Source organism: Cuculus canorus, chromosome Z (genome assembly GCF_017976375.1).
Source record: "Cuculus canorus isolate bCucCan1 chromosome Z, bCucCan1.pri, whole genome shotgun sequence".
Taxonomy (NCBI): domain Eukaryota; kingdom Metazoa; phylum Chordata; class Aves; order Cuculiformes; family Cuculidae; genus Cuculus; species Cuculus canorus.
The window spans coordinates 46,966,370-46,986,614 of record NC_071441.1 but is presented as its reverse complement, the minus strand read 5'-3'; the positions used below and the strand labels follow the sequence as shown (position 1 = coordinate 46,986,614).

Genomic DNA, 20,245 nt, shown 5'->3' with positions numbered 1-20,245 from the left:
TCCAGGGCCTTCGTGCAGCTCAGGAGTGCAGTGGTGCTACTGCACTCGCTCTTTTAGCACTATGCATTCACACTGTTGTGTAGCTGGTGGGAAGCTCTGTTCTCAAGAGTAGCTCACGCTCTATAATTTCTTTCCTCGGCTCTATAAAAGAGCTCTTTTGCTTTTGGGAGTGTAAGCAAGCTCCTCTCTGCTTTACTGCTTTAAAATGTCTGAGTAGTATATCGGCATCCCTGATAACCTAGGTGCAGCAATATCTCTCTAGTCTCATGCTGTGGTCAGCAAACTTCTCATCAGTAGGAAGATTCTTGCTCAGTTTTTCCACAAGCAACACAGGTGAAGTCTGTCTTCTAGTACCTGTATGGAGTACTGCCCGGTCCTAGGCATTTGGCAGCAAAGAAGGGGAGAGAAACAGGAGGCTGAGGTAAGTAATTTTTTTATTTGAAAGCATTTCTGTGGCTGCCCTGGAAATGGCACTAGGTTAGTGAACCTTGCAGAATAAAAGGATTTCCAGTAGGAAGAGAGCAGCATTATTTGGTTTTTTTAATTCTAGCTGAATTGGCTGAAAAAAATAAACTCAAAATGTCTGATCCTTCAGATGGAAGGGGTCCAACAGCTCTGCTGTATGATGGTTGTCCTTTCTTCTGCTTAAACCTGACACACTGGAGGAAAAACCTCTGCGAACAAACATGCATTCTGAGCTTTAAAGCAATGGTAAACTTGAACTGCTTGCACAGTGTGTTGAATAGTCTGGAGAGTGAGTATGGTAGGTGGTGGTAAATAGGTAAAACTGCCTTTTGGGTGGTTAGTGTGTCACTTAATCTGTGGTGGTGGGTCATTAATCTCTTGAAAGGCTGGCTCACTAACCAACTAACAATGTGTGGATTGCTCCAGTGGTTGGGTAACAGGGAGGTCAGTAGTCAAGTCTGACTCAGGCTTAAAGCTCTGCCACTTTTTTTTTTTTAATCTATTCTTGAATAGGAACTGTGCTTGTTTGCTCTCTTGGCCTTTCCAATGACCTTTCTGGAGGGTCTGGTGGAGATTTGCGCTGCAGGAGAAGGTTGAGTCAAAGCCTCCTGTTTAGAAGGGTCTCTGAGTTGGTAAGCTTCTATAAGGATTTCTGTCTACAACCAGGCCTGTCCTAGGATATCCCTCAGGCAGAGGGATAATGGCAGTAGTACGTCCATCACCAGGAACTGGATAACTTGCTTTTTCTGAGTTCTTCTTAGATGCTTTAAGCAAATACTTTGTGAACACTTCTGCAGGATGAAAGTACACAAGACTGAAATCCTCTGATGGGAGAAAATGCAGAAGGAAGGAAAGTCGTCTGTCCACAAAGCAGTGCTTCAATTTCCACTGACACAGATGTGCAGCCTGAAGTGGTTGAACATCTACCATTACTGCTTTGCATTCTTGAAAGCATGTTTTCCTTGCCAGTGAGTAAGAACACTACTTTATCCTGAGTCAGAGGAACCTGGAAGACAGGAACGCTGCCTACACGTCTCCTGTTGGTTTTTGATTCAAATGGGAATAATCTAGTGGCTTAGACATTGTCTGGCTTTGAAATCTCATAAACCTTTGGTTGCTGTTTAAGAACAGTGGCTAATGCTACTAGAGCAGCAGGTTCTAAGAAAGGGAAGGGAAACCTTCTGTAGCTTCCCTGGTTCCCTGTTTTCTGTAGCTTCCCTGGTTCTGAGGCCCTGTGAGCAGACTTAGTCTCAAATTTTCTGAATCTCATGAAGAGGGCTGTAGACCCTTCATAGTCTGAAACGATATCTTCATCCTGACTTTGTAGGAGAGCTCTTTTAGGAGCCAGGAAACCTTGGCTTCTGAGTGACATCTAACCTCATAAATGAAATGAACATTTCTGGTGAACTACTGGGCTTTCACTGTGATTCTGCAGCAAACATGAAATACTTGAGTTATAGATCCTTGCCTCTGAGACATTTCTGCATTGGCCAGATCTATCCATAAAGATATTTCTGTTCCCCTCAAGTCTAATGGTGTAAAGCATTGTACTGGTAGCTGACCACCATCAGCTTTTTTGACTTTATTCTCCATTTACCCATGCTAGCCTCCAAATAAGAGACAGCTAAAGCTGAACCTAAGCAGTACTGACTTTTTTTTTTCTTTATATCCAATGAGAGGGAAAGATGCAGGAGGAAACAATTCTTTAGGGTGCATGGCAGGGTCCCTTGCAGAGTTAGTTGTAAAACAGATTTCCGACTCTCGTACAGAGCTTTTGGAAAGCATGCGAGCTAATTGAGATCTGCTTTTCAGAGCAGGTCCTCTGCAGAGGAACGTAAGAGAAATGGGGAAGTGCAGTGTGGATTTCTCTCCTTTTTCCCTTTAAAAAAAATGAAGTTCTGCTTGCATGTGACTACTTGACTCCAGTTCACTAGTTTGTCACTTTTTATAATGAATTGGCTCTTTAGGGCAAACACTTTGACACGGAGGAGAAAAGGCATTAGTGATGGGTCTACTGGGTTTGGAACAGAGGTGAGAAGTAGATTATATTCTGCTGTGTGATTGTAACCAAATGGTTGTAGAAATATGATAATATTTAGGATGTAGACCCACTGAGGCCGTGAGGATTTAATAGCATGCTGTTAAGTATTGAAAGTGCCAGGCTGTGCAGAATTAGAAAGAAGGTGTTCTGTATGGCTTACTTGCACTATTGTTTAACTGTAGTTCTTGTAGTCCCTCTAGAATTGTAGTGGGAGTATCTTCCTCACAGGGTTATGTGGACTGTTCTTGCTGTGGTCTGCCTTGAGACTGATGGCTAATAGAGACCCAACTCCTGCTCCAACTCCAAGAAAGCACCGCTTTCTTCCCTGTCACTCCAAAAGCTTTCATATCCCACCTGTCCTAGGGCTTAGACTCCCTTGTTTTCTTTCAGACATCTGACTCTCTGATACTGGATACTTGTGGCTAGCTACCTATAACCTGCTCAGCTTTTCTTCTTTAAAGGTGTACAATGCCTTGTATTTGGCTCTGTTAACACTAGACAGCAGAAGTGAGCTTCAAGGCTGTTTTACAGGTAATAGGTTTATAAAGCAGAGCTGATGTGGAATACAGGCTTGCAATGAATGCATATATTAAATTTGCTATTTCATGGAGGTGGACACTAAAACTCCTACTGCAAAATTCTGGTTGCTGACTGAGAACTGTTGCTTGCATGTGACCCCCTTGCCCATCTGCTTCCAACCTACCACCTTGGAGAACCCCTGTGCCTGTGTTACACCTGATCAAATGTAAATACTTAGTGTGTTTGCTGGAGTGCTGTTACTTAGCACTCATATTCTAGAAGAGAGTCTGGCAGCTGTCCAACAAAAAATATACCAAGAGTCTGAAGCTCTACTTCCACTCTCCTTGGTTGCTAGTTTATAATTATTGCTTTTAACTTCATCCACCCACAGATGAAACCATTTTGCAGTATAATCTGGAAGCTTAAAATACATCTTCCTTCTACAAACTTCTTCCTTCTCTGACCAAATGATAACTGCTAGACCAGCACCATGTATTGTTCTTAAAGCAAGCTGGAGATAAATTCTCAGTCTTGGGAGAAACTGAGGACTATAGAAAGTCAGGAACTGAAGTTGGTGAACTCATGAAACAATGCTAGTATGGATGAACTGATCTTAGTTCCGGTCTACAGGACAGTCACAGAGAAGCTGAGGCTGGAAGGCAGCTCTGGCTATCTTGTAGTTCAGCCCCTTGACTCAGAGCAGGATTAGCCAGAGAGAGGCTGCGGAATGCTATGAGGATGATTTTTTTTTTTTTTAAACATCTCTCTGGGCAACGTATTCTTGCATCCAGTTACCTGCAAAGTAGAATTTCATGTTTAAGTGAGACTTTCAGTATTTCAGTTTGTGCCCATTGTCTCTTGTTGGATCCACTGAAATGAGTCTGTCACCTTCTGTACACCCTCCCATCAGATACTTATCCATTTTGGTAAGATCCCCTGAGCATTCTCCTGTGCAGGCTGTTGGCTGCTTTTGCCATAAGGCATATTGTTGGCTTGTGTTGGTCAGCTCTTCCATCGGGCTGTTGTGTGTGGTGCGGAGACTTTTTCTTTCCTTCTCCCAAGCTGCTTTTCAACCACTCAGCCCCCAGCACATAGTGCTATGTGAAGTTATTACTGCCGGGTGCAGGACTTTTTTTTTTGCATGTTTAATTTTATGAGGCACTTGTCAGCCCATTTCTCCAGCCTGTTGAGGTCCTTCTGAATGGTAGCACAACTGTCTGATGTAGCAAGCACTCCACCTAGTTTCATATCCTTTGCTTACCTGGTGAGGATGTACCTGTCCCATCATTTAAGTCATTAGTGAAGATGTTAAACAGTATCATAGAATCATAGAATCACCAGGTTGGAAAGGACCCACTGGATCATCGAGTCCAACCATTCCTAACACTCCCTTAAACCATGTCCCTAAGCACTTCGTCAACCCGTTCCTTAAACAACTCCAGGGAAGGTGACTCTATCACCTCCCTGGGTAGCCTGTTCCAGTGCCCAGTGACTCTTTCTGTGAAGAATTTTTTTCTGATATCCAGCCTGAACCTCCCCTGGTGGAGGTTCAGGCCATTCCCCCTTGAACTCAGCAATTCGGTTATTTTTTCAGCCCACTTTGCCATCTGTCTGCCTAGGTTGTACCTATTCAACTTGTTTAGGAGCATGTTGTTTGAGACAGTGTTGAAAACCTGCTTAAAGTTGAGATGAACCACATTAAAGCTCTCCCCTTGTAGACCAGGCCAGTCATACGTTCATAGCAGGTGTTGGGTTGGTCAAGCCTTATTCCTTTAAGATCATGCTGACTTTCATCACTGTGACTTTTGTGTTTAGGAGTGGTTTCCAGTATTTGCTCCATCACCTTTCCAAGGATTGAGTTGAAGCTGACTGGCCTGTAGTGTTCCCTGTATCTGCCTTCTTGAAGACAGGAGTGACACTTTGGTTTCTTCTAGTCCTCAGGAACCTCATCTCATCGGCATAATAAGAGTAAAGTAACTAAGAATGGCATTACAGAGGCATCATCGACCACCCGTAGTCTTGTGAGTCTGAGTCTGTCCCATGATGGGTTTACATCTGTCCAGTTTGTTGAAATGGTCTCTAACCTGTTCCTCCCTCACTGAGGGTGAATTTGCATTGTTCCAGACTTTGCCACTGGGCTCAGGGGCCTGGGATTTCTGAAGACTGGTCATCTCAATGAAGGCTGAGGAAGGCAGAGGAAGCACGGAGTACCTTGGTCTTATCTGCATCTTTTGTCATCAGATTCTCTGCCCTAACAAGACTGCATGTTCCTTGTTCTTTGTTTTGCTGCTGTTGTACCTGTAGAAGCCTTTCTTGTGCCTGTTCTCATCCTTTGTCAGATTGGGCACCTTCCCACTAAAGCTGTCCCTGCATTCTCAGACAGTGTCTCTGAATATCTCCTGGGTCAAATGTGCTTGCTGCTCTCTTTCTTGTGTTTCTTTTTTATATTTGAGTTTAGTCAAGACCTCTGTTGTCATGTGTGCCAGTCTTCAGCCACCTTTGCTTGATGTCCTACTTGTTGGGATAGACCAGTTTCGGGGCTAGAGAGTTGTTCCTTGAAAATCGTCTAGTTCTCCTGCATGCATCTTCAGGGCCACATGCCTACTTCGTAGCACATTCTGGAAGAGGTCAAAGCCTGCTCCCTGGAATTCTGGGTCTGGGATCCTGCTCTTTACTCTGCTCACTTCTCTTGGAATCCTGATCTCAACCAGCTCATGGCTGCTGTAGCTGAGGTAGCCCCCTACCTTCACATCGCTGACCGATTCTTCCTTCTTTGTGAGATTATAGTTCAGCACAGCATCTCTCCTTGTCAGCCTATTAGTCACCTGTGTTGGGTAGTTCTTGTCAGTGTGCTTCAGAAGCCTTCTGAACTGATGTCACCTCTGCTGTGGTGTTCCTCCAGCAAATATGGTTGTGATTCAACCCATATAAGGACCTGTGAACATGAGATTTCCTGCAGTAAATCCCTGTCATTGTCTGCAGAAGTGCTTGAAGGACACCGGGATGTTGTTTTCCAGCAAGGACAGTAGAATTGCTAGTTTGGTTGAACTGTCTCCTATCTGTTTCAGGATTCACCTATTTATGAAGCTGTTCTCCTGGGTTTTGGGACATCGTGTCATTCTCTTCCCCCAGTCAGTGCACTGAATGGGGAGGTTACATTGCGTTGGTGCGTGTTAAATCACTGAACCATGGTTCTTAGGCCAGGAAGCTTTTGCGTACAAGCACTTGCCTACCACGTGTTTCATGAGTGGACTTTCTCGAAGGCTGAGCTTAGTTGTTGTTTAAATGAATCGCTGTCTCTTCTCATGTTGCACCATGTGCATGTGTCTGTGCATGCATTGGGCAGCTTTTTTCTTGTCTTCTAATTAAAAGAACTGACTTAAATTTAATATGGCTTCCAGCTTGGCATTGGTGCTATACCCTGAGCCAAGCTGCTGGCAAAATCCAGTTTCCCGTCTTTCATAATGGTGATAACTAGAAGTCCTTTCTCTAGCTGTCTCATCTCTCAAGCCCTTAAGAGCACTTGGATAGGTTAATACCACAATATGTTAGTGAAAAGAGAGAGTGCTTGTTTCCTCCTTTCTTGTAGCCACCCTGGGGTTGGATGGTGTAGAAACACATAAAATGACACATGGGCATGCTTGCTTACAATTGCCTTCATTTACTGAAATAGGCTTTTATTGGTAAGGGTGCTTTGATGTTATCTTACAATGTAGGTGCTCTAGTACTGTTGTAAAACTACTCGGTGGTCTCTTTGTGATCCACGACTTCCCAGTCTCATGAGTTTCTCTGGAACTGGCAATTCCCATTTTTTCTGACCAGGGTGAAGGATAGCTAATGCTTAACTTGGGACAAACAGTTGCATCAACATAACTGTCTTAGTACTGTTACTTTTTTAATCTTTCCATCTGGTAAAACTGAACATATCTTCTACTGTATAATAGTAATATTGCTTTGTGGGTTTTAGGTCTTAATGGAGGGAGGGGTATACTTTGAGGTTGAATTCGGCGTGGCACAGCTTTCATAATCTTTTTGATGGGATTGCCTCATACTTAATGAGACACTATATTGAAAACAGATATTGAAAACGTATGTAGAGGAACTTGGTTCTTTGGGCGGGTTTCAGAAGGGTAAGTCTTGGCAATAACTTGTCAGCCATGATGGAAAAAGTTATGCTTCGTGGTTGGAAAGAATTCTCTGGTCTGCCTGTGCTAGAATACCTCAAAGCTACCCAAGTTGCTGGATGCACTCTGAGCTCCTTTCTGGAGAGAAGGAATAACCAGATAGATTAAGAAGCTCTCTTTTAACAGCTGTGTGGGCACATAATTCTCCTATTGGTACCTTGGGAGTCTGTGATGCCTCAGGCAACATGTCCCTGTAATTAATGATGGGAGGGGCAGAGGATAAAGACTGAGGCTTTTCTCTTGACACCCTGCAATATGGGAGACATCAATTCCTAGATTAACCTGTGAACTACTTACCTGATGTATTCTAGCATTGTGAACTACTGTTGTGGTATCTCAAACAGATCATCTGGCTGTCAGGATAGCCTGTATGTCTTCTCTGAGTGGAGAGACTGGTTTCCGTAAAGTAGGTCAGGAGAGAAGACGAGAGCTCTTATGGTACAGTGAGACTTAACTCAGTACTGCTACATGAAAATCTACTTGCAACACCTGAACTGCTTCTTTGAGGTTGTAACTTGCATGTGCTTTCATTCTGTAGAAGGCAGTATGCCAATTAAAAGTGACATTGGATCTTATATACTTCTGAGAAGTAACTTCACTGAGGCTTGCTCTCTGCCAGCCTTGAGCAAGATATTAAATCCTGAGGTATACTGACTTTTTAAGCTGGGGCTGACTTGACTGCCTGAGCTGGAGTTGCAGTGCAGCTGTGACTCCAAGCTCTTGTGGCTGGGGAAGACTACTCCCATCACAAGGATGAAATGAGGCAGAAAGCTTCAAACTCCACCTTGGAGATGGTGGCAGCTGCAACCCTGAGGTAGAGGCTGAGTTAATCTACTCTTAGTAAGAATTTACACTTAGTAAATAGTTGAAAAACTGTGGGGAACTGTGTTTCCCTTCCAGTTAATAAGGGCGGTAACTAGCAGCAAGGTAGCTACTAGGAGTGCTGCAATGACCAACTGAAAATGGACGACAAATCCAGTGAGTTAGCATTCCCAATGCCAGTCCAACTCAAATGGCTTATGGATGAATTTATGATATATTTTTTATTTTCTAGATGGGGAAGGGGCGGGAGTGGAAAGCGGTCTTGCCTTCATCTGTGGGTCTTGTTCGTCCTAGGAGCTATGCTAAAGCACATAGAGGACAGGGAGGTGATTAGTGGCAGCCAGCATGGCTTCAGCAGGGGCAAGTCCTGTCTGACCAACTTTCAATGGCTTTCTATGATGGGGTAACCGCAGCAGTGGACATAGGAAAAGCAGTGAATGTAACCTATCTGTACTTCTGTAAAGCCTTTGACACGATCCCCGACAACATCCTTCTCTCAGAACTGGAGAGATATTAATTTGATGGGTGGACTGTTTGGCGGATAAGGGATTTGTTGGATGGTCGTATTCATGGAGTAGTGGTCAACAGCTTCGTGTCCAGATGTAGGTTCATGACAAGTGGTGTCCCTCAGGGGTCTGTGCTGTAACTCATGCTGTTTAATATCTTCATCAGTGATATAGATAGCGAGATCAAGTGCACCCTCAGCAAGCTTGCAGATGACACCAAGCTGAGTGGTGCAGTTGCCACACCGGAAGGACGGGGTGTCATCCAGGGGCACCTGGACAAGCTGGAGAAGTGGGCCTGTGCGAATCTCATGAGGTTCAACAAGGCCAAGTGCAAGGTCCTGCACCTGGATAGGGGCAATCTGCGGTTTCAATACACGCTGGGGGATGATGTGATTGAAAGCAGCCCTAGAATTGACTTTACTTGATTCTGGATGATGCCGTTCAATTAAGCAGCACAGACCCTACCATGAGGATGATGACCTCTCTGCCAGTCTTGGAAAAGAATAGTTGCCGTGGTCTGTAGTGTTATTTGTGATGGGATGGTTCACAGCACTGAAGCACATGCTTTAATCCTGATTCTTAGTCTGTGTGCTAACTTCAAGCTGAATTTAAGTCTGAAAAACAAGCTCTTTTAAACTGACCTAATGCCGCATATCTGATGACAGTAGTTAGTAGCCTCTCAAAGCCAAAATACTAGCAAGGGGTGAAGCTTCTCTTTGTCACATCTGCCAGGAAAGCTATTAATATGCTGGTTCCATGCCCTACCCTCATGGGAAAGTGTTGCCTTACTGCTTGAATGGAACTTGCTGTATCCTTCTGAAGGGCCTCCTAGGGTATAAAAACACCTGTCTTAAGAGTCTGTCTGCATAGTGGTCCTTGCTTTTTGAGTGAGCTTGAATGACATGATGCATTCCTTGAAAGGAATATGCTGCAGTGCAGGTGTTGCTCAAGGGCAGAGACAACCCCCTCCCCCTCAGTGCTGCAGACAGCATTAGCTACAGCTGCTTTCGACTAGCTCAGTGGTAAATGGTAAGCGATAGGACTACCCCGACAGTATTCTGACCCATGCTTATCTGGGTGCTGGTACTTTTGCTTTTAGATGCTTTTAAAGTCATTGTATAATTAAAATGGGAAGTGAAGTTCTTGGAAACTGCCAAAATGAAGCTGTGTTTTGGATTGTCACCAAGAAAATCCCTGGAAAATTTTAATCAATACCACTTGTTGCCAGTGATCAGCTTGGCCCCTTCAAGATTTGTATGCTGACTTTAAGTGTGCTGACTAGCTTGCTCCTGGATTGGTGTACTTCCCTTAAAACCATGTGTGCCAAACACCTGTCTGTGCAACAGTGACTGTCAGGACCCTAGGCCATATAAATAAAAGGTGTTTCTATAGATGAAATAGTCTTCAGATCTTGTGGCCTTGTTTCTTTCCTTCATCAGTCTCTATAAAAAATTTTCACACTGTGTGGAGATAGTTTATATCTTGCTCTCCTTAAAGCAGGGAGTGAAACAATCATTCTGTGTGGTTTTGGGGCTTTTTTTGATTTCTTTTTCTTCCAATAGATATGCACTGGACTCGTGGGAGCAAGTGCCTTTCTGCTGGAAAATATCTTGTTTATCAGCATATGTGATGGAGGCCTGTTCTTTAAATTGCACCTGCATAAACTAGCTCTGAGAGCTTCCCCTACAGCATACTCCTCCAGTTCTTCCAGGGTTTGAGATAGAAGCATGAGTTCTCCCTTTTATAACATCTTCCTCCTTTACTTGCACAGTGATGTCTCCTCAGTCTGACTTGCTGTCATGAAACCTCCACTGATCTTGTGTGAGGAAATGCTGATGCAACTTATCTAAAACCATGAACACGAGGAAACCCACGTTGTAATGCAATATGGAAGGGTATTCTTGCTTGTTCAAATGAGGCATTTACCAGGATACGACAGTGCTTTCCAGTCATCTGTTATCTTCCCTCCCTGTTTTTTTTCTTTCTGCTTCTTCCCAGTCCTTCACATCTGTTGACATTTAAAAAATATTGCTGTTTGCTCTCTAAAACTTATCAGCCAGATTGGCACTTTGGTGGTGCTGGATACCTAGATAACTGTTAATGCAGCTAAACCTACTTCTAGAGTGTGACAGGAAAAAGGTGCTGCATAGTATATCTACAGAGCTTTAACACAAAGCTGCATGTCTGTAGGAGAAAGCAGTTCAGTTTGGACAGGCTTAGCAAACAGTTCCATCTGTAATCTGATACAAATCTGTTTTATTGGATTGGGAATGGTTCCTAGTCAGATGTTGAATTCAGGTTTTTCTGCTCATGGTCTGAATCCTGGCTGCTGCGTTGTTGTTTAGAAGCTCAGAGCTCAGCTGCTGAAAACAAAGCTTTAAACAAAACACTGGGTGTGTTAGGTTTGTTCATTAAGAAGGTGCTTTTTAGCATATTAGAGTGGATTATGGTGTTCCTGATACAGAACCCTTTCGATAATAGCTCGAGTCTTAAAACAAGCAATATTGAAACAAACTCCTTGCAGATGGACATTGAACTTAGCAGAGCTGGAGAAGAGTAACTGGAGACTTCACTCAAAAGATCTGCATTTTTCTAAATATTTTTGAAGACATTTAGCTTCTGCCATTTATGGAAATCTTTGATCTCTGAAGATAGTGTAGTTGGTGCTTGTTGCCTTCTACTGAGAACTGTAGAAGAACAAACCTTTAGCTCTGCTAAAGGATGCAAATCCAAGTCTGCCCAAAGGTTGCAACTCCCTTGGTTTCCTTTGGGTCACAAGCACTTTTCTGCTTTCTGCAGCTTAAACATAACTGAACTAATCTTGCTGGAAACTTGCCAGACTGTCTTTTTGCTTAGGAAAATAGATAAAGCTTTCTGTGAAGACTCGTGCTTTGTAAACAGATGTAGAAACTAACCTTGGATCTGGGGCTGTTTCTGGCAAAAGAACTGTTCATCCCGTGGATGTGTTAAAATACCTCTTTGCATGTAAAATACCTTGCCACAGTAAGGGAGATGCAAGATGTGGCAAGCACCCAGTTACTCCTCACACTTTCCTTCCTGTTCAAAGGATAGGGGGAAGTACGTATCAGGTTAGTGAGACTCAATAAGACAAGTATGTCTTATCCCTTTATGTTTTGCCTGATTAGTGTGTGCTCCAAATAACCCATTTCATCTGCCAGATGCCTGGTCCCTAAAGCCTTTTGACCTTCTGTGCACAAAGTAGCACAGTAACATGGCTTTTTACTAATATTGACAGACTGGTCTTGGCTGCTGTAAAACATCTGTGAGATGACACTTGTGAGCCACATTTTTACAGTGTAACCTGAACCACATTTAGCTTTAGTGTGATACTGCACAGTTCTCCTTCCAAACTAGGAAAAGAGGCCATTCTCTTCAGGACTCTGTCAGAAGTCAGATGTATAGCTAGACTGTGTGAACAGATGGCCTGATGCGGTACTTGACACCTTCTTGTGACACCCCCCTTTACCCCTGAGCATGGGAAGGCTGAAACTAATCCGTATTGCAGTTAAGTCTCTGAAGACTTCAGCAAAAGAGGTAGGAGGTGGTTTATTGCATTTCACTGAAAATGCTGTTTGCAGGAAATGCTTCTATGGCCGCATGCTTGTTCTAGTTAGCTTAACTGTGATTTATGGGAAAACAAACAACAGAGTAAAGTAATCCATCCTATAAAACTTGGCTAATAGCTTCAGGATAGAGGTGGGAATCGCATGACTTGCATAAGGAGGCCTGAGAAGGGCTTCTGTCAATCCTGTAGTGTATCTGTGAAGCTTGTTCCAGTGTTTCTCTGTCCAGCCAAAATGCAAAGAAACAACGTTCCAAATATGATACCTTTATAAGCAAGAATGCTCCCAAGTCTTGAGTGGTACCAAACAGCATGCCACTATGATCAAATGCTGCATCTGAAATTCTTTTTTTTTCAGGAACATTAAGAAGTCTGTCTCCAGGCTACTCTGACCTACAAAGCAGAAACATTAGTTCAAGTGATGAACTCCAGAACAAAATCATAAGGCTCATGGCTTGGCAGCATAAGGCTCTCTGTCACCTGTTTAAGATATCCCAAGAGTGAATGGATCCAGTCCATATCTAGTGTCATGTCGGTTAGATGGGCAGAATACCAGTGGTATACTGCTGGAGCTGTAGAGGAGACGTTTGGACCAGGTGTGGTATGCAAGCCCCATTAGTTAGGTGTTTTCCACTCAGCACTGCAAGGGTCACAGACTTGCTGCGTAATACCCTGCAGGGCTAGGAAGTAAAAATCTGAGCTTGTGTCCTTGACACCAAACACTGCCCCTCCTCTGCTGACACATTTCCAGGTAAGAGCAAGAACTGCTTCTTATGTCAGCTTAGTCTGTATTACTCTTAAAACAGCCTCAACCTTGCAGTCTGATTATAGATGATTAATATAGTGGAATACGCTGACCTCTTCTGTGGGTATAATCTTGTTCCTTGTAAATACTCCCACACATACTGTACTTTCTTTCTCATTACTGGAGAAGGATGTCAGGAGCTGATGTACATGTACCTGCTTACCCATTCCCAGGAGGGTAGGTCCAGTGCTGTTTCTCACAGTTCTTGTCAAAGTATAACTTAACACTTGTCTTGTTTGTGGATCACTGTGGAAGTGTGGTTCTTTCCCCTGGGAATGTACAGGGATTTGGCAGTCTAACTGTGGGGCTTTTTTTGTTCTTTTTTGGAACCTTGTTAAGAAACACTGCTGCCTTATCCTTCCTTCCCTACTGTGTCCAGAGCATTGTCCCTTCCTTGCAGCCTGGGTCCCCGGTTTGGTCACTCTTGCTTTAAAGTAGCTACCCAATGACAAGTGCAAGAGGAGAGGACATGCAGAACCTACCTCTGATATTTGTGGAGAAGCAAAGGTGACCTTTAGTAAGCAAAGTGTGATGCTGATTCCTGATAGAGAATATAACTGTGTGTTTGTAAAGGGGAAGCAAAGGAGTTTTCTGCCCTTGTTCACTATCTGAAGAGAAGTTCAGATATTCATCTGCAGTCAGTATTGGATAATAGTCTTGTGCAGATTGTGTGGTTTCATTATACAGATGCTCAGTGAGATCTTAATAGGATGCTGTCCTGTTAGTGACAGATGAACTGATCTAGATGGACTGGAGGATGCAAAGGTACAGACCAGTGGCAGAGTGCTCTGTTAACAAAATATTAACTGCTTTCAAAACTTGCTGGGATATTGCAACTAGTGCTATGAATGGGTCTGTGAAAGCCAAGTTAATGCAAGCTTGTATCATGTGCTTGGGAATATTTATATCTAAACCATTTTAGTTTTCTACTCACCAGCAGCACTTCTGCTGTGGCTTATTGACGTGTACTGAAGATACGAAGGTAAGACTCCCCTTGGCATGACTATACCTGTGGTTGTATCTGTCTGGGAAGTGGATGCCGAAAAACAATGGAACACTTTGAAACACAAGGAGAAGGGTACTGCACTGTATTCCAGAAGTGAAGCAGTGGGGCTCTAGAAGGACTACAGGCCTAGCTGTGAAGTCTCTGGATTGGGCAAGGATATTTGAGGTTAGAATGCACTACTTGCGTCTGAACTGCAACATTCCTAAATTACTTAGTCTCTTATTGTTATCTAACGCTTGTTGAATGAGAGCAATGTGCTTGCAACACCAGGTGGTTTCAGGCTAGCACTTTCCAGAGATGAGTTTATTTGTGCTTGTAAGACTTAGCTTAACCGTCGCTTCCACCACCTTCATGAACTATTACTTAGATAGCAAAGCAGTCAGGTTAAGATGTAAACTTGCTAAGACACCATAGGTGAAAACTAATGTTCAGCTTATAGAAGCTGCTGTATTAACTAGCTGCACTTAACTCGGCAGGAGACTGTATGATCTTCACTTGACAATAAGCTAATCTTTACAGAATTTTAGATTGTTTTGTAGCCTTCAAGAGGTTGAATCCTGAATGCGGTCTTTGGTGTGTACTACTCCACTGAGGGAGGCTGCCATGCAGAAGACTGAATATCAGGCTTCTGAGGTTTTACTTTTATCCAAGCTGCTTTGTAAATCCAGAGTCTTGGAAAATCTCCTGGGAGAATGAAGCAGGGAGAAGATGACATCAGCTGGAAACTTCCCAACTCATTATGCATCTCAGATGTAGACTTCAAATTTATAAAATTCAACTGAATTTTAAACTTGAAAGAAGTGAACTTGATAGATTTAATACCTGTTTCTGGGCAGGCTAACTAGTCAAGGTGTTTGGACTGCATAATAAAACAAAAGACTGTCAAGCTGCTTGCTTACCAGATAGCAGGCTGTATAGTTAGCAGGGTTCATGCATTTCCAATACAGGCAGTTATGTTGTTCTTTTCATGCACTGTAGGAGCTCAAATGTGTGCTAGTAGAGTCATCTGATCTCATGTAGCCATAAATTTGGGTGTCCTGAGGAGTCCTGCAGGCTCCACGGAAGTGCCTGTAGGTAGTTACACAATTGTGCACAAAAGGCTGGTACTTAACTAGCAGATAATGAACCTGGAGGTCTGAATGTTGTACTGTTTCTGCTGTAGATTGTAATCCAGGCCTTGTGAGACCTTCACGTGATAAGCTTCAGCAGGTGACAAAATTATGAGACTAACCTGAGAAGATAAGGGGCAGAGATTAAGGATCTTTGCTCTTTACTTTAGAAAAAGCTTTGAAACTTGAAGTCTTCATGGATACTCTCTAAGACTTTAAGAATGTCTTCATGGTATCTGTCCTCCATTCTGTCTGCCTGGCTTCTAGAAGCAGCTTCCAGTCCTCCCTACCGGGGGACTGCTCAGATTCATAATAAGCTGACTGTACCATGAGCAACACATGCTGTGATGAAAAGGTTTATTTTCTGTGAAGAGCTTTGTGAGCATTAGGAACCTGCTGGGAACTGGACTGTGCTGATCTCTTGTAATACAGAAAGATACTTAAACAGTGGATGAGCAGCTACTTGGTGCACTAAAGCTGTAGCTGATGCATGAGTCTCTAGCACTGAAGTCAAACTCCTTGTTATATAAAAGAATTAATACTAGTCAGTATTTCAAATGCTTATGGGTATGATAACTACAGTGACAGGTAGAAATGCAGATGGCTGCAGATCTACTTTCCTGCTAGACTCTGCAGGATGTACGCCTCTTTCTGTGGTAAATGGAGACCAGAACAGATGATGCATTCTTGCTTCCCCAATTCAAAAAAATTCCTCAAGTCCCATGGAAGAAAGCCAGTGCCAGTTAACACGATGAGGAAGTGCTCTGCTGAAAGGATTACAGCCTGAGACAGCTTAGATTGCTAGGCCATCTGGTGTGACACTTCAAAGCCTACCTCTTTCTAGCAACAGCATAAGACTTCAGTAAACTGATCCAGCCTACTGTTAAACAAAGGTTTGCAGTCCTGAGTCTTGTTCGTTGTGCAGTTAGCTAGGAGGCTCCACCCTTTAAGAAGAACATATAGCTCTAACTTGGCCTTGAGCTGCTGAAAACTTGCCAAGTAGCAGATCCCTGTGATTGCCATGAGAGGGTTCTGCTGGTGTAGATACGAGGCAATATAGCACAGTAGTACTTTCAATATACCCATCCTCTGTCCTTCCCCCTGCCCTTACCCCAGCTAACTACCCTCCTGCTCATAACCAGAGTTGGTTTAGAAGCTTTGCTTTATCAAGATTCGGGGTATTTTGTCTGAGATTGAGATCAGGTAAAACTGTCACAGCCTTTATTTTAAGACGTAAGGCATTCCTCAGGACCTGTGTCTGCAAGAATACACTCAACTAGGTTGAAGTGGATTCCAGTCTTCACAAATACCTGCCCTGCTTAAAAAGTGCAAAACATGCTGGTATGATATTGTTTCTCCCAACAAAACTGGTGCTGAAAGTTGCTAACTTGATGCAAGTGGCTACAAGCTCCATCTTTGGTCCTTCCTCCAGTTGTTCTAATGCCTTGATGCAGAGTTTTCTTATTTTAAGCAGACTCCATCATATTCTTTAAGCTCCCTTTTGGAAGGGTCTTGTTACAAGCCTATGAGATCTCTGCAAACAGACTTAAGCTGTTTCCACAAGTTAATTCATTTCCACACTGGAAGCTTAGAATCTGACTGGCTGCAGTTCTGGCACAGCTTTTCTCAACAGCAATGTCTATTGCACATGAGCAATGAAGAGCTTTAGAAAACAGGAAGAGATTTGTCTACAGCTACTGTGCTGTCCCACAGTTTGCTTTGCTCTTTAGTCTGCTTGGCCAAACTGTCTTGTCTAGCTGAACTGCAAATTTTCTGAAGCTATCTCCTCTTGCTAATCTTACTGTGTCCTGCTTATTCTGTTTGTGTAACTCGAACAGAACTCCTTGTGTGCTGAGTTGTTGTAGTGTTGCTTCTTCCTGTTGTACATGTTCCTGCTACGTTGAGTTTGAGCAAGATGCTTGCATAGTTCAAGCCAACTACCTCATACATGAGCTGGCAATCTGTACCATGCTTATCCTGCTCTTTTGGCTTCTTAAGAGAGCATTTGACTACGTCCCTTCCAGTTCTTGCTTGCTAGTTAAATCTGTAATATTTCACCTGTTGGCAACTGCTTCTGAACATTAGCTGGGAGATTGCATCTAACCTCTCTGTTAGTGGACAATGCTTTAGATAACTCCTTCCCGCAGAGCCTGGACTAAAGCATTATTCTCCCTACTTTGTAAGGCAGTCCTCAAGATGAAGAGCAATGCTACAGTTCTGCAATGCAGTTCTGCAGGACTGCAACAGGCAGAGGGCTGTCATTAAAATCCCAGTCCTCCCAAGATGGATTTGTGACAAAGACTGGAAGCAACTTAGCTCTGTTCTTAGCTATTGTCACAGACAAACCTTCGTGAGTAGTTTGAACTTGAATCTCTCACTGTAATTTTGAACCTTAAGCAAAGGAGGACTTCTTTTGAAGACAGGGATTACCCTTGTCCAGGTGAAACATGAACCACAATTACGTCAGAAATACTAATGGGCAAACAAGATCTTACCCAGACAGGATTGCCTTGCAAGGATTGGGTTTGATTTAGCCACTTAAAGACTATGTGAAGCTGGGGCTAACTGGTAATTCTAAAACTAAAGCGCTCTTGTGGATGTGCTGCTTAGCTATGTGATGTTTCTCTGTTCTAGCAACCAGAGGAGCCTTTGTCCTTACAAAGGAAATGTGTTATTGTGCTATTAGTTAAAACAAACTAAAAGCTTCTCTGAAGAAAAAGAGCTTTGGGTCTTTGGGACTTTATAATACTGTTGTCATATATTCCTATGTATTACTCAACTTGTCAAGTGCTGTCAGCTCCTTCTGATAAAAAAATAACAGAGAACACATGAAGTTTCTGTGGTATTTATGCAAAGTGAAGTAGCCACTAGCTGTATAGAGTACTTAATCTATATATATTAAGGTGTGAGAGTGGAAGGTGTGGGAATGTATCAAGTTGGCTACAAAGTTGGGTTTTTTCTTTCTTGCTGCTGAATCAGTTTCAAGGAATTATAGACTTCCCATACTCTGGTGTGTTTCTTCCTGAAACAGCCTCTTGCTGGTTCTTTTAGTCTCTGTCTTCCCTACCCACTGAGTGATCCTCTTGGAGTTGGGAGGGTGGGAACAAGGACTTCTCTAAGCAAAGCTCAGTGTTTTCATTGGCCATAGGACTCCAAAAGGGAGGTATGTGTAGGTAGTAGTGCTGGGTTCTGCAATCTGTGCTTGTAGTGTAGTGCAATGGTGGCAATTTAGTCTGTGGCTACTGTCAATGTGTTTGTAAATTAATGGACTGGGTAAGCCTCTGATACAAGGTTGCCCTTCTAATTCTACTATGGGAGTTTGCAGAGGTGAAGGCTGACTGCATTCCAGCCAGCTGAAGTGTTGGCACTTTGCCTGAAGCCTTCTTCTAAGTAGGTTTCTACTTGCCTAGCTGTTTTGTTTTCAGAGTCCAAGTTGGTTCAGTCTCACCAGGAACTGTAGTTTCAGTAATACTTACACTTCCTCATGGATGGAAACCAGGTTGCTCCATACTCAGGGGAGTTATGGTTGTAATCTGCTTTCTCTTCAACTTGTGGAACAGTAGAAAAACCTGATTTTGAAAGCCCATGCCTTAGGGGATTGCCCAGATGCTGTGGAAAAGGGTGATTCTTGGAAATGCTGAAGTAGATAGCCCTTGTAATATATCTGTGAAGCTTGTCAGTGGCATCTTTGAGAATACTGTGCGTTACAGTGAATATGTTCACTTATTAAAAACTTGCTGTTTTTTTCCTCTCAAATACAGGATCTCAGTCTACCCAATGGCACACCTGTGGACACTTCGAGCCCAGCTTCCTCCTCATCTCTCCTCAACAGACTGCAATTGGATGATGACTTGGATGGGGAAACTAGAGACCTCTTTGTTACTGTTGATGATCCCAAAAAACATGTGTGCACAATGGAGACGTATATCACATACAGGGTTACAACAAAGGTACAGAGCAACATTCCTCTTTCCTAGTACTTTTTTATGTGGGGAGGTTCGGATTTTTTTTTAGGGTACGTTCTAGACCTCTATGTGTTGCATTGTATTTCCTTATCTTATGGACAAGAACTTGCTGTCTTTCAGTACCTTGTGAATGTATTGAGGGTGTGACTTGTCTTAGCAGAATTGTTATTACTTCAGTATGTTAAACTGCAAAACTCCTAATGTATCAGCTTAGATGTTTTTCCTCTGGCTTCTAAACAGAACTGTTTGTAAACTTGCAAGGCCAGTTTCATTCATGAACTCAAAAGTTTGTTCATTTAAAGTAATCTGACACCCATTTGGGGAGTTACCTCCCCTAAAGGGAAATGTGCTTTCTTGATGATTCACTGTTAATGATCTCGCATTTTGTCTACAGTTTTATGAAATGCTTTAAGTGTTTACCACATTTCCTCTATCAGCCACCTACCTAAATTGTAATCTTGATCCACAACTGTAAATGAGCTTCCAGGCAGTTAGTGACACAGAAGGCTATACAGCTCCTCCTAAAACTAAGTAGACCGTTACTACTTCTCAAAAGAAATATGCTACAGATTTTTTTCAACATCTGTTGTAGTTCAGGCAGTAATACAATCTAACGACACTGATGGGACAAGTGATCTAAAAAGCCCACTGCTCTCAAAACTGGGGTGTTGATTTCTGTTAACTAGGCACTCTCTTTAGCATCTGTTTTGGGCACTTGTAGTTGCCTGAGGAAAAGAGCGTTCAGTACTATCACTAGGAATATACTTGATCCAGCTGTCCAAAAAGATTGGCTTCCCTCTGGTCTGCCTACATGGCAGTATGTATTGGAGAGACTATTTTCCTGTAAGATAAAGAAGCCTTTACAGTCCACAAAATTTTTTTTTCTGTATTTTTACTTTTAAGTTCCACTTCCAGACTGCACAGGAGAAAGTGTAGTTTTTCAGAAATAGTACCTGCCTCTTACTGCACACTTAATATAGAATCATAGAATGGTTTGGGTTGGAAGGGACATGAAAGATCATGTAGTTTCAACCCCCTTGCCACAGGCAGGGACACCTCCCACTAGATCAGGCTGCCCAAGGCCCCATCCAATTTGGCCTTGAACACCTCTGGGGATGGGGCATCCACAGCGTCCCTGGACAACCTGTGCCAGTGCTTCAGGACTCTCATAGTGAAGATTTCCTCCCGATGTCTACTCTAAATCTTAACCTCTCCAATTTATAGCCATTTCCCCTAGTCC

General features: G+C 43.0%; 1 protein-coding gene across 2 annotated transcripts in view; it reads left to right on the top strand.

Annotated features, from left to right (window-relative positions):
• The window catches only part of SNX30 (sorting nexin family member 30), a 76,684-nt gene that overhangs the window by 1,346 nt on the left and 55,093 nt on the right, over positions 1-20,245 (top strand). For both annotated transcript variants that reach the window (XM_054053692.1, XM_054053691.1), the window contains exon 2: positions 18,802-18,990. In XM_054053692.1, coding sequence (XP_053909667.1) covers positions 18,802-18,990 — 189 coding nt within the window. The remainder of the gene's footprint in view (positions 1-18,801; positions 18,991-20,245) is intronic.